Genomic DNA, 23,083 nt, shown 5'->3' with positions numbered 1-23,083 from the left:
TTAACAAATAAATAAACTTTTTGATTTACCAAATATAAAACGAACATAAACATCTTTTCGAAAAACTTTACCAAACGAAGCCTCAGTTAGCGCAACAAAATGATACATTGATTGGTTTCTTCCAACGAAATAAGTTCAGTGGGATAAGGCTTGGATTCCTGAGCAAAATGCATAATCTTAACAACTTAACTGCATAAAAGACTGATCATAGATAATAAATTTGGATTTAAATTTATAAATGTGACCTGAACGCTAGACATTAGACAGCTTTGTTTAAAGCGTATCTCCCAAATTATCATACACAAATAAAAAGATATGTCAATTAGTTTCTAATAGTTTTTAAAAAGGTAACTAGTCAGTTGTTTCCGAAAATAGTGTCATAGAAGAATTAACTATCTAAGTTTTAAAAATAAGTTACTACTTTTTAAAACAACCATGCCAAAGCTTTACCAAAAATTTACCACCAAATCACTCATATAAAAAAATATATATATTTAAAAAATATATAATATATATTAAAAATAAATTAAATAATACATATATTTATACATAAATATAATTATTTAATAATTAATTTTCAATGTGTATATAATTTTTTTTATATCATGATGTTTTTTCAGGTAATTTCATCAAAAATTGAATTTATTTAGTCAAAATTTGAATTTTTTCAATATTTCTCTTTATTCTACTAAAAATTAATTTTCTAATATTTTGAAACATTAAAATATTTTATCAAATATAAAATAAGAATAATATTAAATAATCATTTTTTCAGTTAACATCAAGTTATTAATTAATTTTTTAAAATTATTTTATTTATTTTAAATTTTAGATTATAAATTATAAATTTTAAATTTTAAATTTTAAATTACAAATATAAATATTATAATTGACTAATGTTAATTAATTAAAAGTTGGTTCTTTATAGTTTTTTTTATTAAATATATATTAGTATTTTTGTACACACTTGTGAATTTTAAGCATAAACATTTAGTTATTTTATCACGAATTTAATTTTGATGATAATATAAAATATATATAACTATATTCATTTTTTTATGATTATTTATGGAGACGTGGTCAACATAAAAAGTAATTACTTTTGTGTTACGTAATTGAATGCGTGTAAAACTTTTGTACGTATCAAAACTAAATTTATTTATCGGTGGAAACTCGAGTGCAGTCAACTTCATATGAAATTGATAGCTTAGACTGAGAATCGTTAGATGAAAATTTAATCAAATCAGTCAAATCATCTAATTGCTCTCAACTATCAACTTCACGTGAATCGACCACACTTGAGTTTCCACCTTATTTATCACATGTTAAAACTTTAAAAGTTCTTTAAAACGTTTTTATCATTTTAATTTCTAATCTTGAGTAACATTAAAAATTTACAAAAAGGCACCCCTACACGCTCCAAAGAGATTGGAATTTTCAGTGCAGATTACAGAGGATGGGAGGAAGAGCAATGTCGCAGCCACGCGATGAGGACGACGTTATCAAGAGGAAGGGGAAGGCTTTAAGAACCACCGCGGAACATCTCCTTCCTTCGGCGGCACCGCCGCCATCTCTTCCTGATGAGATCATCACCGAAATCCTGCTGAGGCTTCCAGCGAGGTTGCTTGTTCAGTTAAGGAGTGTCTGCAGTTCATGGAAAACCCTAATTTCCAGCTCCCGATTCGCCAGCGATCATCTTCGCCGTTCAATCACCGCCGCAGAACCAAGCTTGAGCGAGCCACGAATCGCTTATCCTAGATGGTGGCATAAACACAACCAATTCGGAGATTTCTCCGTACGATCCGTGTTCGAGAAGCCTTTTACAGAAGGGGTCTGCTTCGAGGGAAAACGTGACTACAACATTATTGGTTCATGCAATGGATTACTCTGCTTGGTTGATGCTGATCATAATAAGATCCACAACCGTGTGAATGTCATCTTGTGGAACCCCTGCACTGGATTGACATCTCAAGAACTGGAATTTGAGGGTTTATTGAATGTTTGTGGCTTCGGCTATGACCATGTTAGTGACAGTTACAAGCTTGTTGGAATTGTAAATGAGGAAGAGAAAACACTAAAACCTCATAAATCTGCAACCACTATATATACACTTGGATTGAATTCTTCATGGAGAAAGATTCAGGATATGGCATTTAAGACCAGATATATAGAGAATAAGGTAGGGGTATTCGTCCCCGGCAGCGGAACTCTTAATTGGATTGTTCCAGGTGATGGTGCTTTTAATCCCATGGTTCTTTCCCTTGATTTGGAGAAGGAGACTCATAGTTTGTTTTCCCCGCCTAATCATAGGGATATGTATTGTCATTTCAAAATCCTGCAGTTATGTGTGCTGAGGAACTACCTTGCAATTTGTTGTGAACATAGAACTCATTGCCCTGTGTGGTTGATGAAGGAGTATGGAGTGTCTGAATCTTGGACTAAATTGGCCATGATCCCACAGTACCTTAGCATACACGTTATTCCTCTGTATCTTTGGGAAAATGATGTTCTTCTGGGGACTGCTTCTCCTTATTCAAGAATAATTAGGTATAACTTAAACCATGGCAACTTTAAGTTCCCTGTCATTGATGGCCACAGGGATGGCATGATGAAAGTTGCTCCTTTGTCTAAGCACTCGATGGCGGCGAAGCGATTCCATGTTTATCATGAAAGCTTGGTTTCTCCATCACACTGTGGTCTTCTAAGTAGCACATCTGAAATGCGTTGGATCAAACTCATCAAAGTCATCAAAAACCCATGTCTACAATCTCTTCCAAGTGAATTCCTCTATTGGTAAAGGCTTTCTCGCCCTATTTAGTTTCTAGCTATTCTAGTTGAATGATTTATTTATATAGTTTTTACAGACTTGGTGTAGGGCTGCAAAACTATACTTTCTGTTGACATGATTGTTCCCCATTGCTAAATCACAATGTCACAGCAATTTTTCTGCTTTATTTAGGATATTAAGGAATGACTATCATTTATTGGTGTTCATTTACAATTAGAGTTAATTTTTTCTAGTATCAAGTTCTATTTTTGTATGACAAGTTATCATTTTTAGGGTTAAGTTAAGGGAAGAAAGAAAACAGAAACTGTAATATCCCATAACTTAATGACTACAGTTTCGTATTATGTTCTTCCATGTTGGTTTTCAACATTTTGGTTTTTGCATTGTTATTTAGAAGTTAGAACTGGTTTTGTCCATTGATACTTAGAACTGATTTTTATTCTTTTTTCTTACGTACATAATCACAGAAGTCAACCCATCCTTTTTTCCTACAACCTTCGCATCCAATTCAATCTCTTTCTGTCATCAAATTTTATATTAGAAATTTTAAAGAAAAATGAAACAAGATTTATGCAGAGTGCATGAATCAATTTGACTCAAATCCATTAATAAAAAAATCAAAGATATTTAAACATGTAAAATAAAGAGAAAAAACTTATTTGAAGCTTTGCTATTGAATAATACTATATACTGAAATCAAGAGAGACATAATCAAATGAATTGAGTAATACTATATACTGAAATCAAGAGAGACATAATCAAATGAATTATACGAGAGTGATAGAGTTTAGATCATTGTGAGAGTTATGACTATGATGAATAATTTTGAATCAGAATAACAATATTATCCGAGTGTACGGATATCCACCATGCTCTTACTTGTTCGAGATGGTTAATTCACTTTGAATTTATTTGGTTGAAATTAAATTTATAGAAAAAGATTTTTTTTAATAAAAAAATTATTTTTATTATTTTAATATGTTTGATAAAATTTTAGTAATAAAACTGAAAATAGTAGATAAATTAAAATATTTGTATATAAAATATTCAAATAAAAAATTTCTCTATTTAAAAAAAAATCATAAAAAGTCACTCAAGTAGTCAAGTCTTTTGTTACAAAATAATAGCGGGATTGGAAAGAGTAGTGCTAGGGAGCCAATGACCTAAGCGTACAAATCTTTGGTTTAGAAATAAAATGAACATCACCTATACTATCCAGAATAATCATCCGAATATAAAAAGTTAATTTTAGGTTCAGTAAGGTTCAAACTCTTGACCTTCCAAATCTGGAACTCTAGTACCAGGTCCTGAAACCACTCATCCCAAAAATATAACCTGACAGGACAATGTAACACTAATAATCATATCTCTAATACTTTTTAAACCTTCATTATACACATTGTACGCTTAAGTCATTGGTTCCTATACTTTCTCAATTGGAAATAGTCAAGTAGATACTCTACTATAGTGCAGTCGGTAAGTTCAAAGTTTGTGAAGCTAAACCTTTTCGCCGTCGTGGCCGCCGCTAACCTCTCTTTAAGTTGTTATGGAGCAGCCACATGATTATTACGAGAGGGAGAGGGAGAGGAAGCCTTCAAGAGTCACCATAAGCGCCCCAAAATGGCTGCTGTCTTCAACGGTAACGCAATCGCAGCCGCTGCTGTTCTTTCCGGATGAACTCATTAGGGAAATCTTGTTGAGGCTTCCGGCAAGGTCAGTGTTTCGGTTACGGAGAGTGTGCAGTTCATGGAAAACCCTAATTTTCAGCTCTCAATTCGCCAAAGACCATCTTCAACGTTCAACCACCGGGGATCCAAGTTTGAGTGGGCCACGAGTTGCTTATTATCATAGTTGCCACTACGGATTCGGAGATTTCTCCTTACGCTCCTTGGTCGAGAACCCTTCCAAACCTACGGAAGTCGTTCTCTTCGAGGAGAGACGTAACTACAAGGTTATTGGCTCTTGCAATGGATTGCTGTGCTTGCTGTTTGATGTTGATGGCATCAACACCTTTGTCAGGTTGTGTAATCCCTGTACTGGATTATTGACACCCCCATCGGTGGAATGTGGGGATTTCTTATCGGTTTGCGGCTTCGGCTATGATCATGTGAATGACAGGTACAAGTTTGTTGGGATTGTAAATCACATGGGGGAATATATAACTAGAATTTATACATTTTGCAGCAACCCTTCCAATAGAGCCATTCAAGAGATCCCATTTAATAGCATAATGGGTGATGATAAAGGGGTATTTGTGCCTGGCACCGCCACTCTTAACTGGATTCGTAGACATGCCATCCTGGGTTGCTTGGTTTTTTCCCTTGACTTGGTGAAGGAGACTTTTAGTGAGTTTTCCCTGCCCCTCAGTGATCCGGATGATAAAATCTTCTTCGTCCCACGGTTATGTGAGCTGAGGAACTGCCTTGCATATTGTTATAATCATGAGAAAACTCATTGGTTCATGTGGATCATGAAGGAGTATGGAGTGCCTAAATCTTGGACTAAATTGGCCATCATCCCCTCCCTTCCGCGTCTAACTGATTATCATTTACGTCCATTGTATACCTGGGGAAACAATATTCTTGTAGCGGTTGCATCAACTTCAAGGAAAGTTATCCGGGGAAACAATATTCATGTAGGGGTTGCATCAACTTCAAGGATAGTTCTGTATAATTTGGATAATGGTAGCTTTGAATTTCCTGTATTGAAACCTACTCCTTCAATAGGATTGTCCGTCTTTATTTATCACGAAAGCTTAGTTTCACCACCGTATCCTGGCCTTCCAAATAGCTCATCCCAAATTCAGTTAATCAAACGCTAACGGACAAGCTGTCTTCTGAATAATGGTTTGATTCTAGTCAACTCCTATGCCTTCTTTATGAGTTTTGACTTTTGAGAATTTATCTCTTCTTATTGCTTTTCTAATTTAGTGATTATTTTATCTAGTTTTTTACAAAAGTATACTACCTGTTATGATTATTGCCAATTTCATATTCACATGCACAGGCTGGATTTGTAGGATTAACCCATGTCTGCAACCTCTTCCATGTGAATTCCTCTATTGGTAAAGGCTTCCCCCCGCTATTTAGTTTCTAGCTATTCTTCTAGTTGAATGATTTATTTATATAGTTTTTTCAGACTTGGTGTAGGGCTGCAAAACTATACTTTCTGCTGACATTATTGTTCCCCATTGCTAAATCACAATGTCACAGCAATTTTTCTGCTTTATTTAGGATATTAATGAATGACTATCATTTACTGGTGTTCATTTACAATTAGAGTTAATTTTTTCTAGTATCAAGTTCTATTTTTATATGACAAGTTATCATTTTTAGGGTTAAATTAAGGGAAGAAAGAAAATAGAAACTGTAATATCCCATAATTTATTGACTACAGTTTCATATTATGTTCTTCCTTGTTGGTTTTCAACATTTTGGTTTTTGGGTTGTTACTTAGAACTGGTTTTGTCCATTGGATAAGAAATAAGCAATACATGTATGATCTATAGTATGAAAATATTTGAATTTTGGACGCAAAATCATCCTCAATCAATCTTATACTGGTAAAACCGAAGCAAACCCGTTGATGCAGTTATACACTTTTTCCTCTTTATTGATTTGTTATGATGAATAATTAACTAGAATCCTTCGTACGTTGCTAATGAACTTGAAAGTTCAGTGGATAGGCTTGGAATCGGAATCTTAATTTTTTTAGTTGTTTTGTACTTCGTCAAAATTCTCTTGAACGTTTAGTTTTCCCCGTTATAGAAGAACTTACATGATATGAAATTACCATGAATGAACATTCACATTATGAACAATGTTAAACAACTTAACCACAAAAGATACATCATAGATAAGCAATTTAGCTTAACACAATAGTCATTACATCTAATTACTAAAAGGCTAATGTTGTGGCAATGGCGAAACAGATTTATGTAGAGAAAATAGTAAAATACATATTAATTAGGAGAAAGGAAAATGTATACTGATACACTTTATTTGTCGGTGCTTAACTCGATCAAGGTTAGTTCTTCCACTGGTATGGATCTTTTCAAAAAAAAAATTTTCAATTGAGGGAGTAAAGTGTGATCTATATTCTTTCAATGTTTTTTCTCCCGTGCCTTCTCTTAATCTTACTTATAAAATTAATAGTAAGAGATTACATTTTACATTCTCAAGTTAGAAAAAAAATTGAGAGGATCCATTCCCGTTCCTTCGCTAGTCACTCTGTACTCTGACATTTTACTTGATCACAATCAACTCTTTTTTCGATCAAAACCTTTTATCGATCAAAATCCTTCACATGTAATCGTCTAGCCAACTATCAATAAAGTATAAAATCTCAGAAGAACAAGAACCACAATTCAAAAATTAGCTATTGAAACAAAAGAGTGTAAAACTTTTATCTTAAGTCATCTCCCTAATGTGGCGTTTGATATGAAAAAGTTATATGAGAAATTTATGTAATTATTGAAAGGTACACATTTACTCTTAAGTTTAGATTGATTGATAGTAGGTGAGATTGGAATTTATGTTCAAGAAAAAGTACCGTTTGTTATTTTTTTTTGTTTATTCTTAGTTTCTTACTGAAATGATAACAGTGGTCATGTTGACAAAAGGTATTCAACATTAAACAATGCCACATAACCATATAAATACTGGGAGAATATATACATTTATTAAATATTATTCGTTATTCATGAAGATTAAAACAACAGTTTTTCATAGGCACATCACATAACTGAGGTCTTTTTTTTTTTGTGGGTGTCCTCATAACTGAAGAGCTTAAAAGAACGAAAAAGGTAAGAGTTTAAACAAGATTATTAACAATAAGTCACTGTGTAGATTAGGACTCAAATAACAAAATTCTTATATGCCTTAATTATCCGGATAATAGTTAAAATTTTCTTATATAAGTTAAGTTCCTTGTATAAATTTTATAGTTTTCTTATTAAAAGAAGTGGGTGGATAATTTGGACCTCAAAATTCAAATAGGAAACAGACTACCGATTTCAAAACCTAATTCTCAAATGGATAGAGTTTTGTTTCTTTTAAATACAGACATTAATTCATTCTCTTTAATATCGTTAAATTTATTTCAATGCCTATTTTTACCCTTCTATTCTTGTAATAATTAACAATCCAAATAAAATAATACCCTAAAACTTACTATTATCTATTTTACAGCAATTACGGTCATTTTATTTCTGAATTATTTCTAGTTTTATTTATCATTCATTTTTAATCAATTATATTAATGTACAAATAAATTAAATTAAATATGGTAATACTTTTACTAATCAACATAACTTTTTAATTTGGAATTAACTTATATTTAATTTAGTATAATTTTCTATAAAAAATTATTATTAGACCAAAAAACAAATATATAGATTAATTTTTTTTTAAATACCAAGATACAAAAAATTAATATTAAAAAATCTCAAACAAAAATTACTAAAATATAAAATGATAGAAACAAACAACAAAAATTTAGTCACAAAAAAAAAAACACAACAAAAATTTATCAAATATTCAAACAATCTCCTAAATCAGAAATGAAATTATGCATATAAAGAATATAATTTAAACATTGAAAAGACCCAACATTTGAAGAGTTATGATAAACTAACTTGTATGAGATAAAAATAATAAAATTTATAATAAAAACTTAAATAAATAGAACAAAATAAAAGAAATAGAAGAGATAGAGTATAATAATAAATAATAATATTTTATAGCTTATAAAAAAATTTCAATAATAAAAATATTACATCATAGGAGAAAAAATATTATAGAATAAAAGAGCAATTGGTGAAAAAAAATTTGATTCTAAAATATATGACTTTTTACCGTTAATATGTTACGAAATACATAAATAGTTAAAATAAAAAGAAGAATAAGATTGTATTTTTAATAAATTAAAGTAATATTCACAACCATATAATTGATGGTGTGCATATAACTATTAAATAATAAATTGCAAGAAAATATTAATAAAAGTATTAAATTTTATATTAAAATAAAAAATATAAATAATAAATAAAAATTTGAGATTTAAAATAAAAATATTTAAAATCAAGGAAAGAAATAAAGAGAAACTTTTGATAAACGACTCAAATGTTAACGTGATAATAAATTGAATCAAATAACATATATTTAAATTAATTGAATTAAATAATTGATATAATAAATTAATTATAATTATTGTTTCAATCAAATAAGTTAAATAAATAAAAAATATCTTATAAATATGTCATATAAAAATTATAACACTTTTAAAAAGCATTAATCAAAATACATAAGACAAAAAAAATTTAATATAAATTAAAATAAATCAATTTATTTAATCAAATAATTAACATAATTGATTAGTTATAATTAATGTGATTAAAAAAGTTAAATCATTTAATATTTATATAAATAAAATCAAATAAATAATTAATTATAACATTTTTAAAAATTATTAGTTAAAATATATAAGACAAAAAAATTAGTATAAATTAAAACAAAATCAATTTATTTATTTCAGTCAAATCAAATAATTAATATAATTAATTAATTATAATTAATGTGGTTAAATAAAATAGTAAACAATTTGATATTTATGTCAATCAAATCAAATAAATCATTAATTATAGTACTTTTAAAAATTATTAATCAAATTAAATAACGAAAAAATTAATTTATTTATTCTATTCAAATCAAACAATTAATATAATTAATTAGTTATAGTTTATGTATTCGAATAAAATATTAAATTATTTAATATTTATCTCAATAGAATCAAATAAATAATATAATTAATTAGTTATAGTTAATGTGGTAAAAAAATATCAAATTATTTAATATTTATCTTGATTAAATCAAATAAATAATTAATTATAATACTTTTAAAATTATTAATCAAAATACATAAGATAAAAAATTAATGCAAATTAAAATTAAATCAAATCATTTATTTCAATCAAATTAAATAATAAACATAATTGATTTTTTTTTTGGTGACTAATAAACATAATTGATTAGTTGTAGTTGATATAGTCAAATAAAATATAAAATAATTTAATATTTATCTCCATCAAATTAAATAAATAATTAATTATAATACTTTTAAAAATTATTACTCAAAATACATAAAATAAAAAAATAATAAAAATCAAAACCAAATTAATTCATTTATTGTAGTCAAATCAAATAATTAATATAATTAATTAATTATAGTTAATGTGATTAAATAATATATTAAATTATTTAATATTTATTTCAATCAAATAAAATAAACTAAAATTTACATTGAAGCATATGTTATGTCAGCTATGTTATTAATTAAAAAATTTGATTTTAATATTATATATATATATATATGTGTTAAATTAATAATAACTGAATTTTAGTATGTACATAATATTTTTTTTAAAATTAAGTGAATAATTTGGACTTCAAAACCTATATAGAGAACAAAATATAATTTTAAAACATAATTCTCAAATTGATATTTTAGGTTATTTTATAAAATTATATTATCTAATTTTAGTGTAGAAATAATTTTTTTTTTAAATAGATAGATTTTTGTTTCATTTGATTAATTCACTTTATGTTAAGTTACCAAAAAATTCATTGTATGTTAAAAAAAAATAGTAGGATTAAAAAAAAAAATCTAGGAGCCAGCAATTTTTTAAAATTCTGACAAGTATATAATCAGCAAAAAAAAAAATAAGTTATTGGATGAAATTTTATATCAATTTCACCCTATTAAAATTATTATTAATAACTATTTAATGACTATAAATACCAAAAATTGCTGTCCCTAGCAGTCCTCTTACAAAAATAGATAGGGCAGAGTCTTTGCAGTTGGCAAGTTTCAAGTTTGAGACGCTAAACCATTTGGCCGCCGCCGAAACCGAGCAGTACCACTCTCCCTTCAACTTGTTATGGAGCAGCCTCATGATTATGACGAGAGGAAGATGAATCCTTTAAGAATCACCAGAAACGCCCCGAAACGGCTGCTGCCTTCGACGGTAACGCCAGTCCTTCCGGATGAACTCCTCACAGAAATCTTTCTGAGACTTCCGGCAAGGCTTCTTCTTAGTGTACGGAGTGTGTGCCGTTCATGGAGAACCCTAATTTCCAGTTCCCAATTCGCCACCTACCATGTTCAACGTTCAATCACCGCGGATCCAAGTTTGGGTGGGCTCCGATTTGTTGTTTATCATCATACTTGCAGCTACAGATTTGGAAATTTCTCCGTACGATGCTTGTTCGAGAACCCTTCCAAACCTACTGAAGATGCTCTCTTCCAGATAAGCGGTTGCCACCAAATTATTGGCTCTTGCAATGGATTGATGTGCTTGCGTGAGAAAGTTGGCACCGACTACCGTGTCATGCTGTGGAATCCCTGTACTGGATTGACATCCGATTTGCTGGAAATTCGGGGTTGTAACATATGGGCTTCCGACTTCGGCTATGATCATGTGAATGACAAATACAAACTTGTTACGACTTTATATCAGGAACAGAAATCTCATATAATTGAGACCAGAATTTATACATTTTGCAGGAACCCTTCCATGAGAACGATTCAAGATGTTTCATTTCGTAAAATATATGGTGCTTGTACAGGGTCAAGAGGGATATTTGTGCCTGGCACTGCCACTCTTAACTGGATTCTTAGGCATGACACACGGACTCTGGATTACTTGCTGGTTCTTTCCCTTGACTTGGTGACCGAGACTTGTACTCAGTTTTCCCTGCCCCTCAACAATAATCAGTATAATAAAACCATCTTCCCAAAGTTATGTTTGCTGAGGAACTGCCTTGCATGTTGTTTTAATCATGAGAAAATTCAGTGGTCTGTGTGGGTGATGAAGGAGTATGGAGTGCCTCAATCTTGGACTAAATTGGCCATCATCCCCTATCACTCCTATCACTCGAGTCTATCTTCAGGTATATCTGCTGATCATTTATTGCCATTGTATATCTGGGAAAATGTTATTATGGCAGCTGCATCGTATTCAAGAATAGTTCTTTATAACATAGATAATGGCAGCTTTAAATTTCCTGTATTGAAACCTACTTCTCCGTCTTACTATTTTGGATTGCAAGTCCATATTTATCACGAAAGCTTAGTTTCACCACCATATCTTGGCCTTCGAAGTAGCTCATCCCAAATCAGGTTGATCAAGCCCTAGTGTACAAGCTGTCTTCTAAATGGTTTGATTCTGGTCAACTCCTGCTTTTTTTTTGTTGTGTTTTGAGAGTTCATCTGTTCTTGCTTTTCTAATTTAGTGATTTATTTATCTAATTTTTTACAAAACTATACTTTCTGTTATGATTATTGCCCATTTCATATTCACATGCCCAAGCTGAATTTGTAGGAATCACCATCATTATGCTTGAGATGAATCTCTCATCTTAGATGCAACCTATTATTTTAGGATAAAATTTTGGGGAGAGAATGGAATATATAATTTATTGGTGCATGATTGATCCATACCATAGTATTCGAATCTTTAAATTATGGATTCATGATCATAAACGATTCTTTTATGACTAAACAAAATTAAAATTAAATCCATTTCTCTGGTCACCCTCCCCCAACCTTCCTATTTTTTATTTTATTTTTTATTTGTTGTGATAAATAAATGATTACTAGGTTTCAGTGATCAACATAGTAGGTACTAGGTAGTGGGGAAAATGATGTATTGATATATCTTTTTTCTCTCTTGATCAAAGAAATGATATGAACTTCTGAGGTACTAACTTGGTGACATAAAAGATCTGTTATTGATGAGTATTAAAGAATTGGAGCTTAAAACAAATGGAAAAGTTTAAACGAGATTTTAACAAACAAAACGATAAGCCATGTCACAGAAAAAAAAAATTGTATTCTTAATTAACTAGATCCCCCTTGTGGATTGTAGACCCTATTTCATGACCAACACTCGCATTGTCATGTTTTTTAGCCAACTGTCACTTTTTTTTTTCTTTTACTCCTCTAGCATTTCTAATAAAAAAAATTTTACAGCACCTACAAGTAACTACGGAATATGTGTTACGACCCAATCTGGCCGTTACTAGCGCTTAGGAAAATCTTCCCAAACAAGTCTCAAAATTTGATATTACAGAAAATAAAAATAAATAGAATTTCTAATTATATTAAAAGGCAACACATTCTCGGCATCATATTTAAAACATACTCAGCATATTTATAGAAAATTCGACTTCAATATTTACAGCAAGGCATGATCTATTAGTTTCATCTAATCGAATATTTACAAAGTAACATACTCAAGTCACTAAAGTCTGATCCTGCCTGTGTTATATGGAGCATTTTAACAAGTCTAAAGAGCTATAAAACTATTTACATAAAACATCAAGTCCTTCCTTGAACACTAAAGGGCTCACCAACACAAAAAAGCTAGAGTGGAACTGATGAAGTTGGATTAATATCAAGGCCCATATCTGAAAAAAATTGAAAGAACAATAGAGTGAGTTTTAAACTCAGTGACAGAGCATCCATAACCCTAAGACAATGGTATAACTAATTAACTTTTAGGCAAAATAAATCCACTTTAATAATAGTGACAAAAATATCTCAAACACAAGGATAATTACTTACAGACATCAAACATTCAAACTTTTTTATTTTATATAAATATAAACGGAAAGTTATCTAATTCAAAAAAGTTAAAATAATAGACAGAAATCACACTTAAGTTGTTTTCTTTTGTGTGAATTCTGAAACAGATATGCTCCACTGATTTTGTGGACATAAAACAGACAGGTACTATTTTTCATTCATATGGACCTGAAAGTACAATTATATACTGGCATGGTGCACCAAGTCTACCGTTTACTATCGCTAGCTGCAGTTTCTATCATAGAACCTTCTAAAATATTTTAACATACAACTATAATCATGTTAATAGTTGTCAAACAAATCAATAAGTGCATAGTAATTTAATTTCTCAAATGATAAACTTAATTAATTTTAGCAAAAATGTTATGTCTCAGGTGGAATTTTCTTCGTAAAATATTTAACATAAATATTATATTAACAATTAAGTTAGTAAATAACTAAATAATTGATTTTAAAATTATTCTCTATAATTATAAAAATGATACAATACTAAAATTTAACTATAGATACAAAGTTTACTCACGGACTAAAAATTCGAGAGGAATTTCTACTCCACAGGTTTCAACAAGCAAAGAGAGTAGTTCCTTTGAGAATCTAATATCACAAACATAACAAAAATAATTCTAATAAGTTAATTTTAACATCCATTGACATATAATAGAACCTATATACCCAAAAATTTCAAATTCTATCTTACCCTAACTCTAAATTTTCGAATTTATTAATACCCATCACTACAAACATGATAAAAATAAAAAATATAGATAATTATCAAGTTAAAGAGTCACCTTGATGTCTTAATAATTGATAATACTTGAATTAAAGGTGGTTTTCCTCTTCTTCAAAACTTAGACTATTTTAATGGAGTTTTGGAATAAAAGCCAACATAAGAGAGCACAATAGATAGGACATAATAGAGTTGGAATAGAAGAAGAGTAGTGAAATTAATTGAAATAAAAGTTTATAGAATTATTGTTGAAAAAGTGATATGAGGGAGGAGAGATCAGCAGAGTAGTATTAGCGGTGAGGGATTCTGAAGTGATGTAATAATATGTGTGTGTATTACTGAATTGAAGTGTTCTCTGTGCCGTTGGAGTAGAAGGAAAAGAAGGAAAAGTTATGGGCTTGACCTATGGGTGTGTTTTTTTTTTAAGGCTCTATAATACCAATTGGTTTTGCCTGATGATGCTAAAGCTGATGAGATTAAGGCTGAGTTGAAGGATGGTGTCTTAACTATTACCATTCCTAGGACTCAGCAGCAAAAAAAGGATGTTAAGCAAATTAGTGTCCATTGAAGGAGACATGTTTCGTGTTGATATACTCTGATTTATTGGTTGGAGTATGTTAACATGATGTTAGACAAATATTATAAATAATTGTCCTTTTTCTATGTAATTTGATCATGGATTTGTGAAGGAGTGAGGCTTATGGCACTAATAACGTGTGTAGGGTGTGGACATAGATTGAAATAGATTACATTATGTGAAACTTGAATGTCTATGATAAAATGTATTGTTCTAATTGTTTGCACCCACTCCTTAAATAGTTTATTCATCATCAAGATGTTAGTTTATTTATCATGAAAGCTTAGTTTCACCATCATATCGTTGCCTTCGAAGTAGCTCATTCCAAATCTGGTTTATCAAACCCTAGTGTACAATCTGTCTTCTAAATGCTTTGATTCTTGTCAACTAATTCTTGTGACTATGCTTTCTGTTATTTCAAATTCATATGCGCAGGCTAGATTTGTAGGAATATAATGTACAAGTATCCCTTTGCACTTATTGTATAATTTATGCTTGGGATGAAATTCTGATCTTAGATGCAAGTCATGCAACCAATTATCCGATAATTTAATACAAGTCATGCTTTTATTCTTTTGGCATTTCATCTGCTGCATATGTTCAGTTTAGATTGCCAATTAAAATCGAAGTATATCCAAACTTAGAATTGAGAAATTTGATGTCAGCTGCTGACATTTTTCTTTTTTAATGTTAATTGGAATCTCTTTTTCTTCTTGTCTTCCCCTCTCCTTTTCTTTTTTGGTGTTTCGATTTGGTTGTACAGAGCATATAGGATAATAGGAACCAAGACTGCTAGACAAATCAGGAGCCATGCAGAGAAATTCTTCACAAAGGGTAATGGCTACCTTCTCATCTTGATCATATGTTAGGAATATGTATCTGTCCTTTTAACTTGCTGATGATTTATTTAGTGGTTTGGTACATCACTTTGTATACTTTAATCAATATAATCCACCTCCAGCGGCATCAAATAATTTTGTATCTAAACTAATGCTTTGGAACTTAGAAGGATCTCACATGAAAGTTAAGTAAATCTGATAAATTGACCATTTGTAGAAACATTAAGAGCAAAAGTGGTTTTTTTATGTTCATGTTTTGTTGAGAAAGTTGTGAGCACTTTTTAAAGTCTTTGATTCGATAAATCATTTTCAAAAAGTGGATGTGAGGTTGGGGACTTGAGGTAGATTATGTTAAGTTTTATAGACGTGCTTCAAGGATTATGCGTTGAAACCTAGAGCTGTGTCTCAAAATAAATTTTAAAAAAATTCCATGGAAAATTAGTTTTTGTAAGTATATAATTAGATGTGTGCTAATTTAAATACTTCACAAACCAATATTTTTATGTTGAAACCTGGAAAACGTTATGCTGATTTTCTTAATTTTAAGTTTGATGGGAAAGGCTAATACACAACCAGCATATGATACTATGATCTCATTTTTCAAATGCATCCAGTCATAATTTGTTATGTGGTTTCTGGATATAGTATTGTTATTGAAATAAAAACTACTCGAGTCACCAAATCCTTTCTTGGAAAAACAAACCAAGTTCACAATTTCGAAAACTGACATTTCAGTTTCTAAGATCCCCACTTGTACGATTATCTTATTCTTAGAAACAAGTAGAGTCATTATAAATGGTCACAAAGCTACACAGTAACCAGACATATTTGATGAAGATAATAAGCTTACTTGGGGGGAAAAGAGGTACGTGCATGGTGATGAGAGCCGTAATTTTTATTATTACAAGACAAGGAATTGATGAACTCATCCATAAGAAACTGAAAATAGATTAAAGCTTTGCTACTGCATTTCTTTTACTTTATTTTTTCTAATTTTTCTATAAACAAATAATCTTGATGAGACAATACTTGGTACTGCTGCTGCTTTCATTTTAAGTGAAATATTATTTATGGATTACAATATAGGTATGCAGAGCTGAGTTGAAAAATAGAACTCTGAGTTTGCTCATTCCACAATTATACACACCAAAGCCTAATGATAACTGAATGAGACAAGTTATACAAGTTCTACAGTTTTATATTTGTATTGAAAAAATTAGATGAAGGAATTGTTTCGTTACTATCATTATTGAAATTAAAAATTAACTAATATATCAATTCAAAGTCTGATATGTTAGAAAAGGTTGGATAATAAAAAGTTCTCTCTTACCATTTTTTTTACTGACTAAAGTTTAAATAATAATATTTACTAGGATACTCAATAGTAGGCAGCAATTTTACTTGGTATAGTTATTTTTGTTAAAAATCATTATAGTTATTTCTACCATCCTGATTATGTTTAAATGTTGTTAGTTAGAGAATATTTTAAATTTTTTTTAATAGTTTTAAAAATTCTAATTAATTAATTAACTTTTATAATTAATTTTAGAAATTATAATTTTAGGAATTATGATAATTTTTTGTAACAATAAATAAATTAAATTGGTGTATAATTTTTTGTAATAATATTGAAAATTTTGATTAATAATTAGGTTTTGTAAAATATAATATATTTGTTTTTTAGTATTAATTATATGTTTGTTGTTAGCTTTTTAATTGACATAAATATATATATTATTGTAGTTGAGGTCTTAATAATAAAGTTTAACAATATTAGTTAAATAAGAACTGAATTTAACTATTAGTTATTATTATTAATGGTAAGTTAGAAATTGTAGTTAGTGGTATAGGAATTATTATTACTGACCGACAAATTATGTACGACTAAAATAATTCAATGCTTACCTTAGGAAGAAGCATGGCTAAAATAATTAATATGTATAATAATATCGTCATTTTTACTAATTATGAAGTATTCGAAGTAATTTGTAGGAGTATCGATTAAATTTGTAAGTTAAATTATTATTATTCGGGAGTTTGGTAAATTAGATTTAGTTATACGCCTCTTCGGATGGTATAATCTTTCATTATTATAATAATATTTTTTTTTGGAATTGAATTCCATTCCGACTGCAAATTCACCTTCTGCGTCTATAGGAATTTCTACCACGACGACAGCCATATAAAAAATATTTAATACAAAAATATTTAATAACTGAAATTAAAAGTAAATCAATGTTCACTACATCCACATTAATATAAATAAACTTTTCATCATGTTATTATCTCACTTTTAACATAATAAAAACATAAACACATAAATAAATATGGATTAATGCATACTAATTAATATTTAACTAAATCAATAATTCACTAAAAATATTATTATCTTAATTTTAACTACATAAAGACATAAACAATTATTAATTGAGCATAGTTTCACATGTCGAGGTAAATACCAAATCGGTATTCGAAAGATTCTGACGCTGACAAAATGGTACCTGACTTTTGTTATTGACAAAATAGTCCCTAAAAAATTTTAAAATTTGACAAGCGTGCCCTGGAGCTCGCCGGAGCAAATCTCTGGCAAGCACAATGCTGATGTGGCCACCGTGTTTTGGTGACTTGGCAAACCACCCCCCAAAGCTCCCTCCCAACGCACGCTCCCTCCCAACGCACACTCCCTCCCCTTCCCTCTCCCTCCCTGTCGCAGCCCCTATCCCAACGCACACTTCTCCCCCTTCGCAGCCCCCTCCCTATCACAACCCCTCCCTAACGTACACTCTCCCCTTCCTCCCTCAACACCACCATTTGCAGCAACAACCTTAACATCAACAGCAATAACAACCTCCACTACTCTTCCTCTCCAACGCATACTACCCCTCCCTCCCTCAACCCCATCACTCGCAGCACCAACAGCCTCAATATCAACAGCAACAACAATCTCCACCACTCTCCCTTCTCCAACGCACACTCTTCTCTCCCTCTCTCAATAGTACACCACCACTCACAGGAACAACAATCTCAACATCAATAGAGTTGTCCCAAATCATAAATTGTCCCAAATTTTTAGGTTAAATTATCATTCAAAAAGATTAATAACAATAAAATTCAGAGAAAACAAACAAATTCATATACAATAATCAAAATAAAATAAAATAAAATAAAATAAAGCTTAATACAGACACCACCAAAGCAAGAACAGAAGAAGAATACCAAACACAGAAGAGGCACGACATGATGGAGTCAAGATGGAACCCAGACAGAAGAGGCATGGCAACGACTGGGGCTAGCAGCAAGAAGATACAAGCAGTTAAGGCGACAGCGGTGAAGACACAATAATGCCACAAAGGAGACAGACGACACTGGCAGACGCAGAAGACCCGACGACGAGATGGCAACAGTGCGGTGTCGATGACACTGGCTCTGTAAGACTGAGAAGGTTGAGCTCCACTGCCATTTTGGAGGAGAGTAAGTTGAGAGTGTGAGACAGTATGTTGGGAAGGAGATTAGGATTCAAAAGGGCAAGGGAAGGGGACTAGAGTTCAGAAAGGAGAATTTTGGATTGAAGAGGAAGAAAATGAGTTGGGGAAGGGGGATTAGGGTTAGGGAGGGAGAGGAAAGGATTAAGGTTGGGGAGGGGGAGAGTGCATTCAAGAAGGGGAATGGGGGAGTGCGTTGGGAGGGGGAAGGAGAAGGAGAAGTGCGTTGGAGAGGAAGAATTAGGGTGTGGGAGGATTTTTGCCATGTCATCAAAACGTAGTGGCCATGTCAGCATTGTGTTTGCCGGAGATGTGCTCCGGCGAACTCGTGGGTACGCTTGTCAAATTTTAAAATCTTTTAAGGACTATTTTGTCAATAACAAAAGTCAGGTACCATTTTGTCAGCGCCAGAATTTTTTGGGTATCAATTTGGTATTTACCTCTTCACATGTCACTAAGCTATTTGGTACATTGATCAATATAGATTATTACCAAAAGTCTAATCCTTCGTATAAATATATGCATTTACGTACCTGCACTCATATATTTCGGAAACTCCGGCGCATGCATGGCTTCCAAGTATAGAACCCGCATGAAAGATGGCTCCTCAAACAGATGTTCGTTTATGAGTGCATTTGCGACGTCTGCCACATTCGGAGCCATCGCCCCGTCACCTTTACCTTCGTTTCCGTCTGGAGCAACAACTTCGTAATTACTTTCAAATTCTTCCTCACTGTCACTATTGTAATCTTCCCTTCAATATTTCGGTCGGCTTTGGATTGTTCGAATTCAATATACAACTCGATGACCGATATCTAAGCGCGAGTTTCAATATACATTGAAAACATCTCTTGCATACTCGCTTTGTTGGTTACATATTTGGTTTAAAATTGAACCAATCCACCAAATACCGGTATAGAATATCTGTATAAAATACATGATATTTTTCTTGACATTCAGAATCTATCTTCTCACAAATCACACCCTTTAGCTCTTCAAATGAGATTGTGAATGAAATAACAATATCTAACAGATTCTCGCAACTAAATTTCACTCCTTCACATGTTTGTAATAAAATCTGACCTCTATCATCCATTTCTCACACTCTCATAAATATGAACTTCACTATCAGATCTTTTAAGTTCATACGCAATAAGAAAAATGTAGGAGTTGGGGAAAGAAGACGAAATCGAACAAGAATAGGAGATCTGAAAAGTTGCATCCGAATTCTACACACTCTCATAAATATGAACTTCACTATCAGATCTTTTAAATTCATACGCAATAAGAAAAATGTAGGAGTTGGGGAAAGAAGACAAAATCGAACAAGAAGAGGAGATCTGAAAAGTTGCATCCGAATTCTACACACACGCGCGCGCGCGTTTAAATCGAACCCACTGATTAGTATTGTACGAATTAAATAAAACATTCAGCAAACAACTCGAACCGTTCGAGTTCACTTTCACAAAAAAATATATACAAATCGGACGGTCTGATTAGCTCCGGCCAAATTCAAATTCTCTTCCCAACCAACTCGGATTGTCTGTTTGGTGGTCAACTATTTTCAGAACAAAGAAATCGCATGGTCCAATTTTTTTCTGTCAATTATTCAGAAAAGCCTGTCCTACACCGGTGTCTAACACCTGTATTCCCCATAACCAAACATAACTCACACACTGGTGGCGTAGAGTTAAGCCCCACTTTGGTCCCTGAGATTGGCGAGTTGCACTGAATTAGTCCTCGAGATCCCAATTGCACTAAATTAGTCCCCTAGATTCGAAAAAATGCACCACATTAGTCCTTCTTCCAATTTCCGTCACCGGAGCACTGACGCCGTCAGTGACATGGCCAGTTCTTGCCACGCTGGACCCAGCAACGATTAGATGACATGACAATAAATTTGATTAGCTCCAATTTAGTCCTTGTCCCCTTTTATAACCAAGATTTTTGCCCTAACTTCTTCCTCTTCTTCTTCTACCCACTTTTCTTGGTTCTTCGTCTTCTTCCTCACTGTGCAGCTTTATGGGTTTAGGATCATGAGTGCAAGTGGGAGCCAAAGTTCCCTGCAATCAAACAGAAGGATCTCCAAAGGAACCAGTAGAGCATCGAGTGTTCCAGAGTGGTGTGGGTGTGGCTGCCGCCCTGTTCTCCGGTGGTCCACAACAGAGGCTAACCTTAACAAAATCTCAACTAATAAGAATTAACATAAATAGATATGTAATAAAAGCATTAAATTTTTATGAATAACTACAAAGTGATTTCTATCTAATCCTTGAAGAAATTGCCAAAAAAAATTACCAATAACCCATGAACTTGATAGATTTCATTATCACAGGAAACGGTAGATGATGGAAATTGAAAATACCTGGTATCCATGAGAAAGATGTCCACCATGAGAAAGATCAAGTGCCATGATTCTGTCATGAGGTTTTAGCAAGCTTAGAACAATTAGAACAACAGGCCAATGACCAACAAGATGAAATAATGTGCAATCAACAAAGCCAAATAAAAGGGTATACCAATATAGTTATTGTGCAGTTACTTCCCCATTTAGATGGATCCAACCTAAATGCCTTGAGAGCACGCTTCTGACATAGTCTTTCTGCCATATCAATGTACCTTGAGGAAGAAAGGCAACAATTTTTTAATTGGACTAGAAGAAGGAGTCCAATAATAAAATCCAAAATGCTAGCCACTGTATATTATTGTGTTTGTTGAATTATCGAGAGGTGAACGAACACAAAGAAGAAAAGTGAGTGACATACTCATTTCCACCATAATATCTTGCACCAGGATATTCTTCGTTGTACTTGTTAGTCATGATTGAGCCAACAGTTTGCATTATAGAGACTGAAGTGAAATTCTCTGACAGTATCAGTTCAAGCCCCTTCACCCCCAAAAAAGTGATATTTAGATAAGTCATTCTAATAAGTACAAGCTACTGAAAAAAGAAAAAAAAATGAGTTCCAATCCTTATGTAATGTTCTCCCTAGGTGCGGTAATTTTGAACAGAACCACGATTAAAACAGAAATAATTTTATTGTTCCATGATTTCTGCAATCACATTGTACGCAACAATTGTAGCTGCATAAATGAAGAGTCTCATGACCAATAACATGTATGTAAATAAATTACCTTCCATTGCCTAGCTTTTTCGAGCTCAATTATATCAGCAATTTAAGGATCAACAACCTCAAGTGGGGCATTCAATTGCTTTGGCCACTGAAAATCTCAACAATTTGAAATCAAAACCATCACACTACAACCACAATTAACCTTCTTTTTTTCCTATAGTAGAGATGAATTGAAGTGATATCTTACTGTAACTCTTAGTCTCTCTTTGTCGTAGATAGCTTCAGCAGGATTTGTTGGTTTTGTGATGTTGGGTGGTGAAGTGTTATCAGCTAGGGTAGTGGGCTTATTGCCTTCGATGGGTGCTGATTCTTCCACCATTGAAACAGAGCATAAAAAGAAACTCCTAAACACAGTTCCACAAAATATCAAAACAAAATCCTAACACAAAATCAGCTTTAAAACTTGTGAACTGACAATATACAAAACACTTAACCGTGATCAACACACATCACAGCATTCCATTAAATTTGAAAAAAAAAAATTTTCATCCTCACTAACTTCAGTGACGACACAGAAGATCCTGTATTAGCAAACATACTCTTCCGACAACTGCACAACGAACGTCGTGTTCCAATAGTCTCGAGAAATCCTATTGCAACCACCTGTTGCTATTTTGGGTCACTCATGGAAGAGAAATTTTTTTTTCTGCACTGATAGAGAAGTAGAAGACGAAGAGTAAAAACAAAAAAGGGTGCCTAATGTTTTATTTCTCATCACATACAAACGAAGTCGTTCAAGGGGTGTTTAGCGTCAAATTAAAAACAACGTCTTCTCATTCTATCTAGCGTAGCAAGAACTGGCCACGTCACTGACAGCGTCAGTGCTCCGGTGACGGAAATTGGGAGAAAAACTAACGTGGTGTATTTTTTTGAATTTAGTAGACTAATTTAG

General features: G+C 31.9%; 3 protein-coding genes and 1 long non-coding RNA gene across 8 annotated transcripts; 3 read left to right on the top strand and 1 right to left on the bottom strand.

Annotated features, from left to right (window-relative positions):
- The first annotated feature begins 1,471 nt into the window (after positions 1-1,471).
- Positions 1,472-2,797, top strand: LOC112777711 (F-box/kelch-repeat protein At3g23880-like). The gene has a single exon (XM_025822104.1). It carries the CDS (start codon positions 1,472-1,474, stop codon positions 2,795-2,797), a length of 1,326 nt encoding a protein of 441 aa, XP_025677889.1.
- A 1,062-nt stretch (positions 2,798-3,859) lies between these two features.
- On the top strand, positions 3,860-6,037 carry LOC112779902 (F-box/kelch-repeat protein At3g23880-like). Of its 2 annotated transcripts, none has more exons than XM_025824260.3 (2): positions 3,860-5,634; positions 5,795-6,037. In XM_025824260.3, the coding sequence occupies exon 1, from the start codon at positions 4,335-4,337 to the stop codon at positions 5,607-5,609; it is 1,275 nt and encodes a 424-aa protein (XP_025680045.1). In that variant the 5' UTR covers positions 3,860-4,334; the 3' UTR covers positions 5,610-5,634; positions 5,795-6,037. The 2 variants fall into 2 exon arrangements, with proteins under 2 accessions (XP_025680045.1, XP_072084008.1); XM_072227907.1 differs by lacking the exon at positions 5,795-6,037 and having other exon boundaries at positions 3,860-4,906; positions 4,973-5,764.
- Positions 6,038-10,530: 4,493 nt separating this feature from the next.
- On the top strand, positions 10,531-16,916 carry LOC112777390 (F-box/kelch-repeat protein At3g23880). Of its 4 annotated transcripts, XR_011878156.1 has the most exons (4): positions 10,531-11,736; positions 11,896-12,003; positions 15,500-15,570; positions 16,662-16,916. XR_011878156.1 is itself a non-coding variant. In XM_025821743.3 (2 exons), the coding sequence occupies exons 1-2, from the start codon at positions 10,725-10,727 to the stop codon at positions 15,511-15,513; spliced, it is 1,026 nt and encodes a 341-aa protein (XP_025677528.1). In that variant the 5' UTR covers positions 10,531-10,724; the 3' UTR covers positions 15,514-16,916. The 4 variants fall into 4 exon arrangements, 1 of the variants encoding a protein (XP_025677528.1); XR_003816082.2 differs by lacking the exon at positions 11,896-12,003; XR_011878155.1 differs by having other exon boundaries at positions 10,531-12,003.
- A 3,612-nt stretch (positions 16,917-20,528) lies between these two features.
- LOC140182489 (uncharacterized) lies at positions 20,529-22,356 on the bottom strand. The gene is made up of 5 exons (XR_011878154.1): positions 22,193-22,356; positions 21,823-21,944; positions 21,577-21,676; positions 21,423-21,474; positions 20,529-21,226 (listed from the first exon to the last, which is right to left on the bottom strand). It is a non-coding gene; the product is annotated as an uncharacterized lncRNA (long non-coding RNA).
- Positions 22,357-23,083: the final 727 nt, after the last annotated feature.

The sequence above is a fragment of the Arachis hypogaea genome, chromosome 19 (genome assembly GCF_003086295.3).
Source record: "Arachis hypogaea cultivar Tifrunner chromosome 19, arahy.Tifrunner.gnm2.J5K5, whole genome shotgun sequence".
Lineage (NCBI taxonomy): Eukaryota > Viridiplantae > Streptophyta > Magnoliopsida > Fabales > Fabaceae > Arachis > Arachis hypogaea.
Note: the sequence above shows the minus strand (reverse complement) of the source record. Positions and strands in the feature narration are given on the sequence as shown.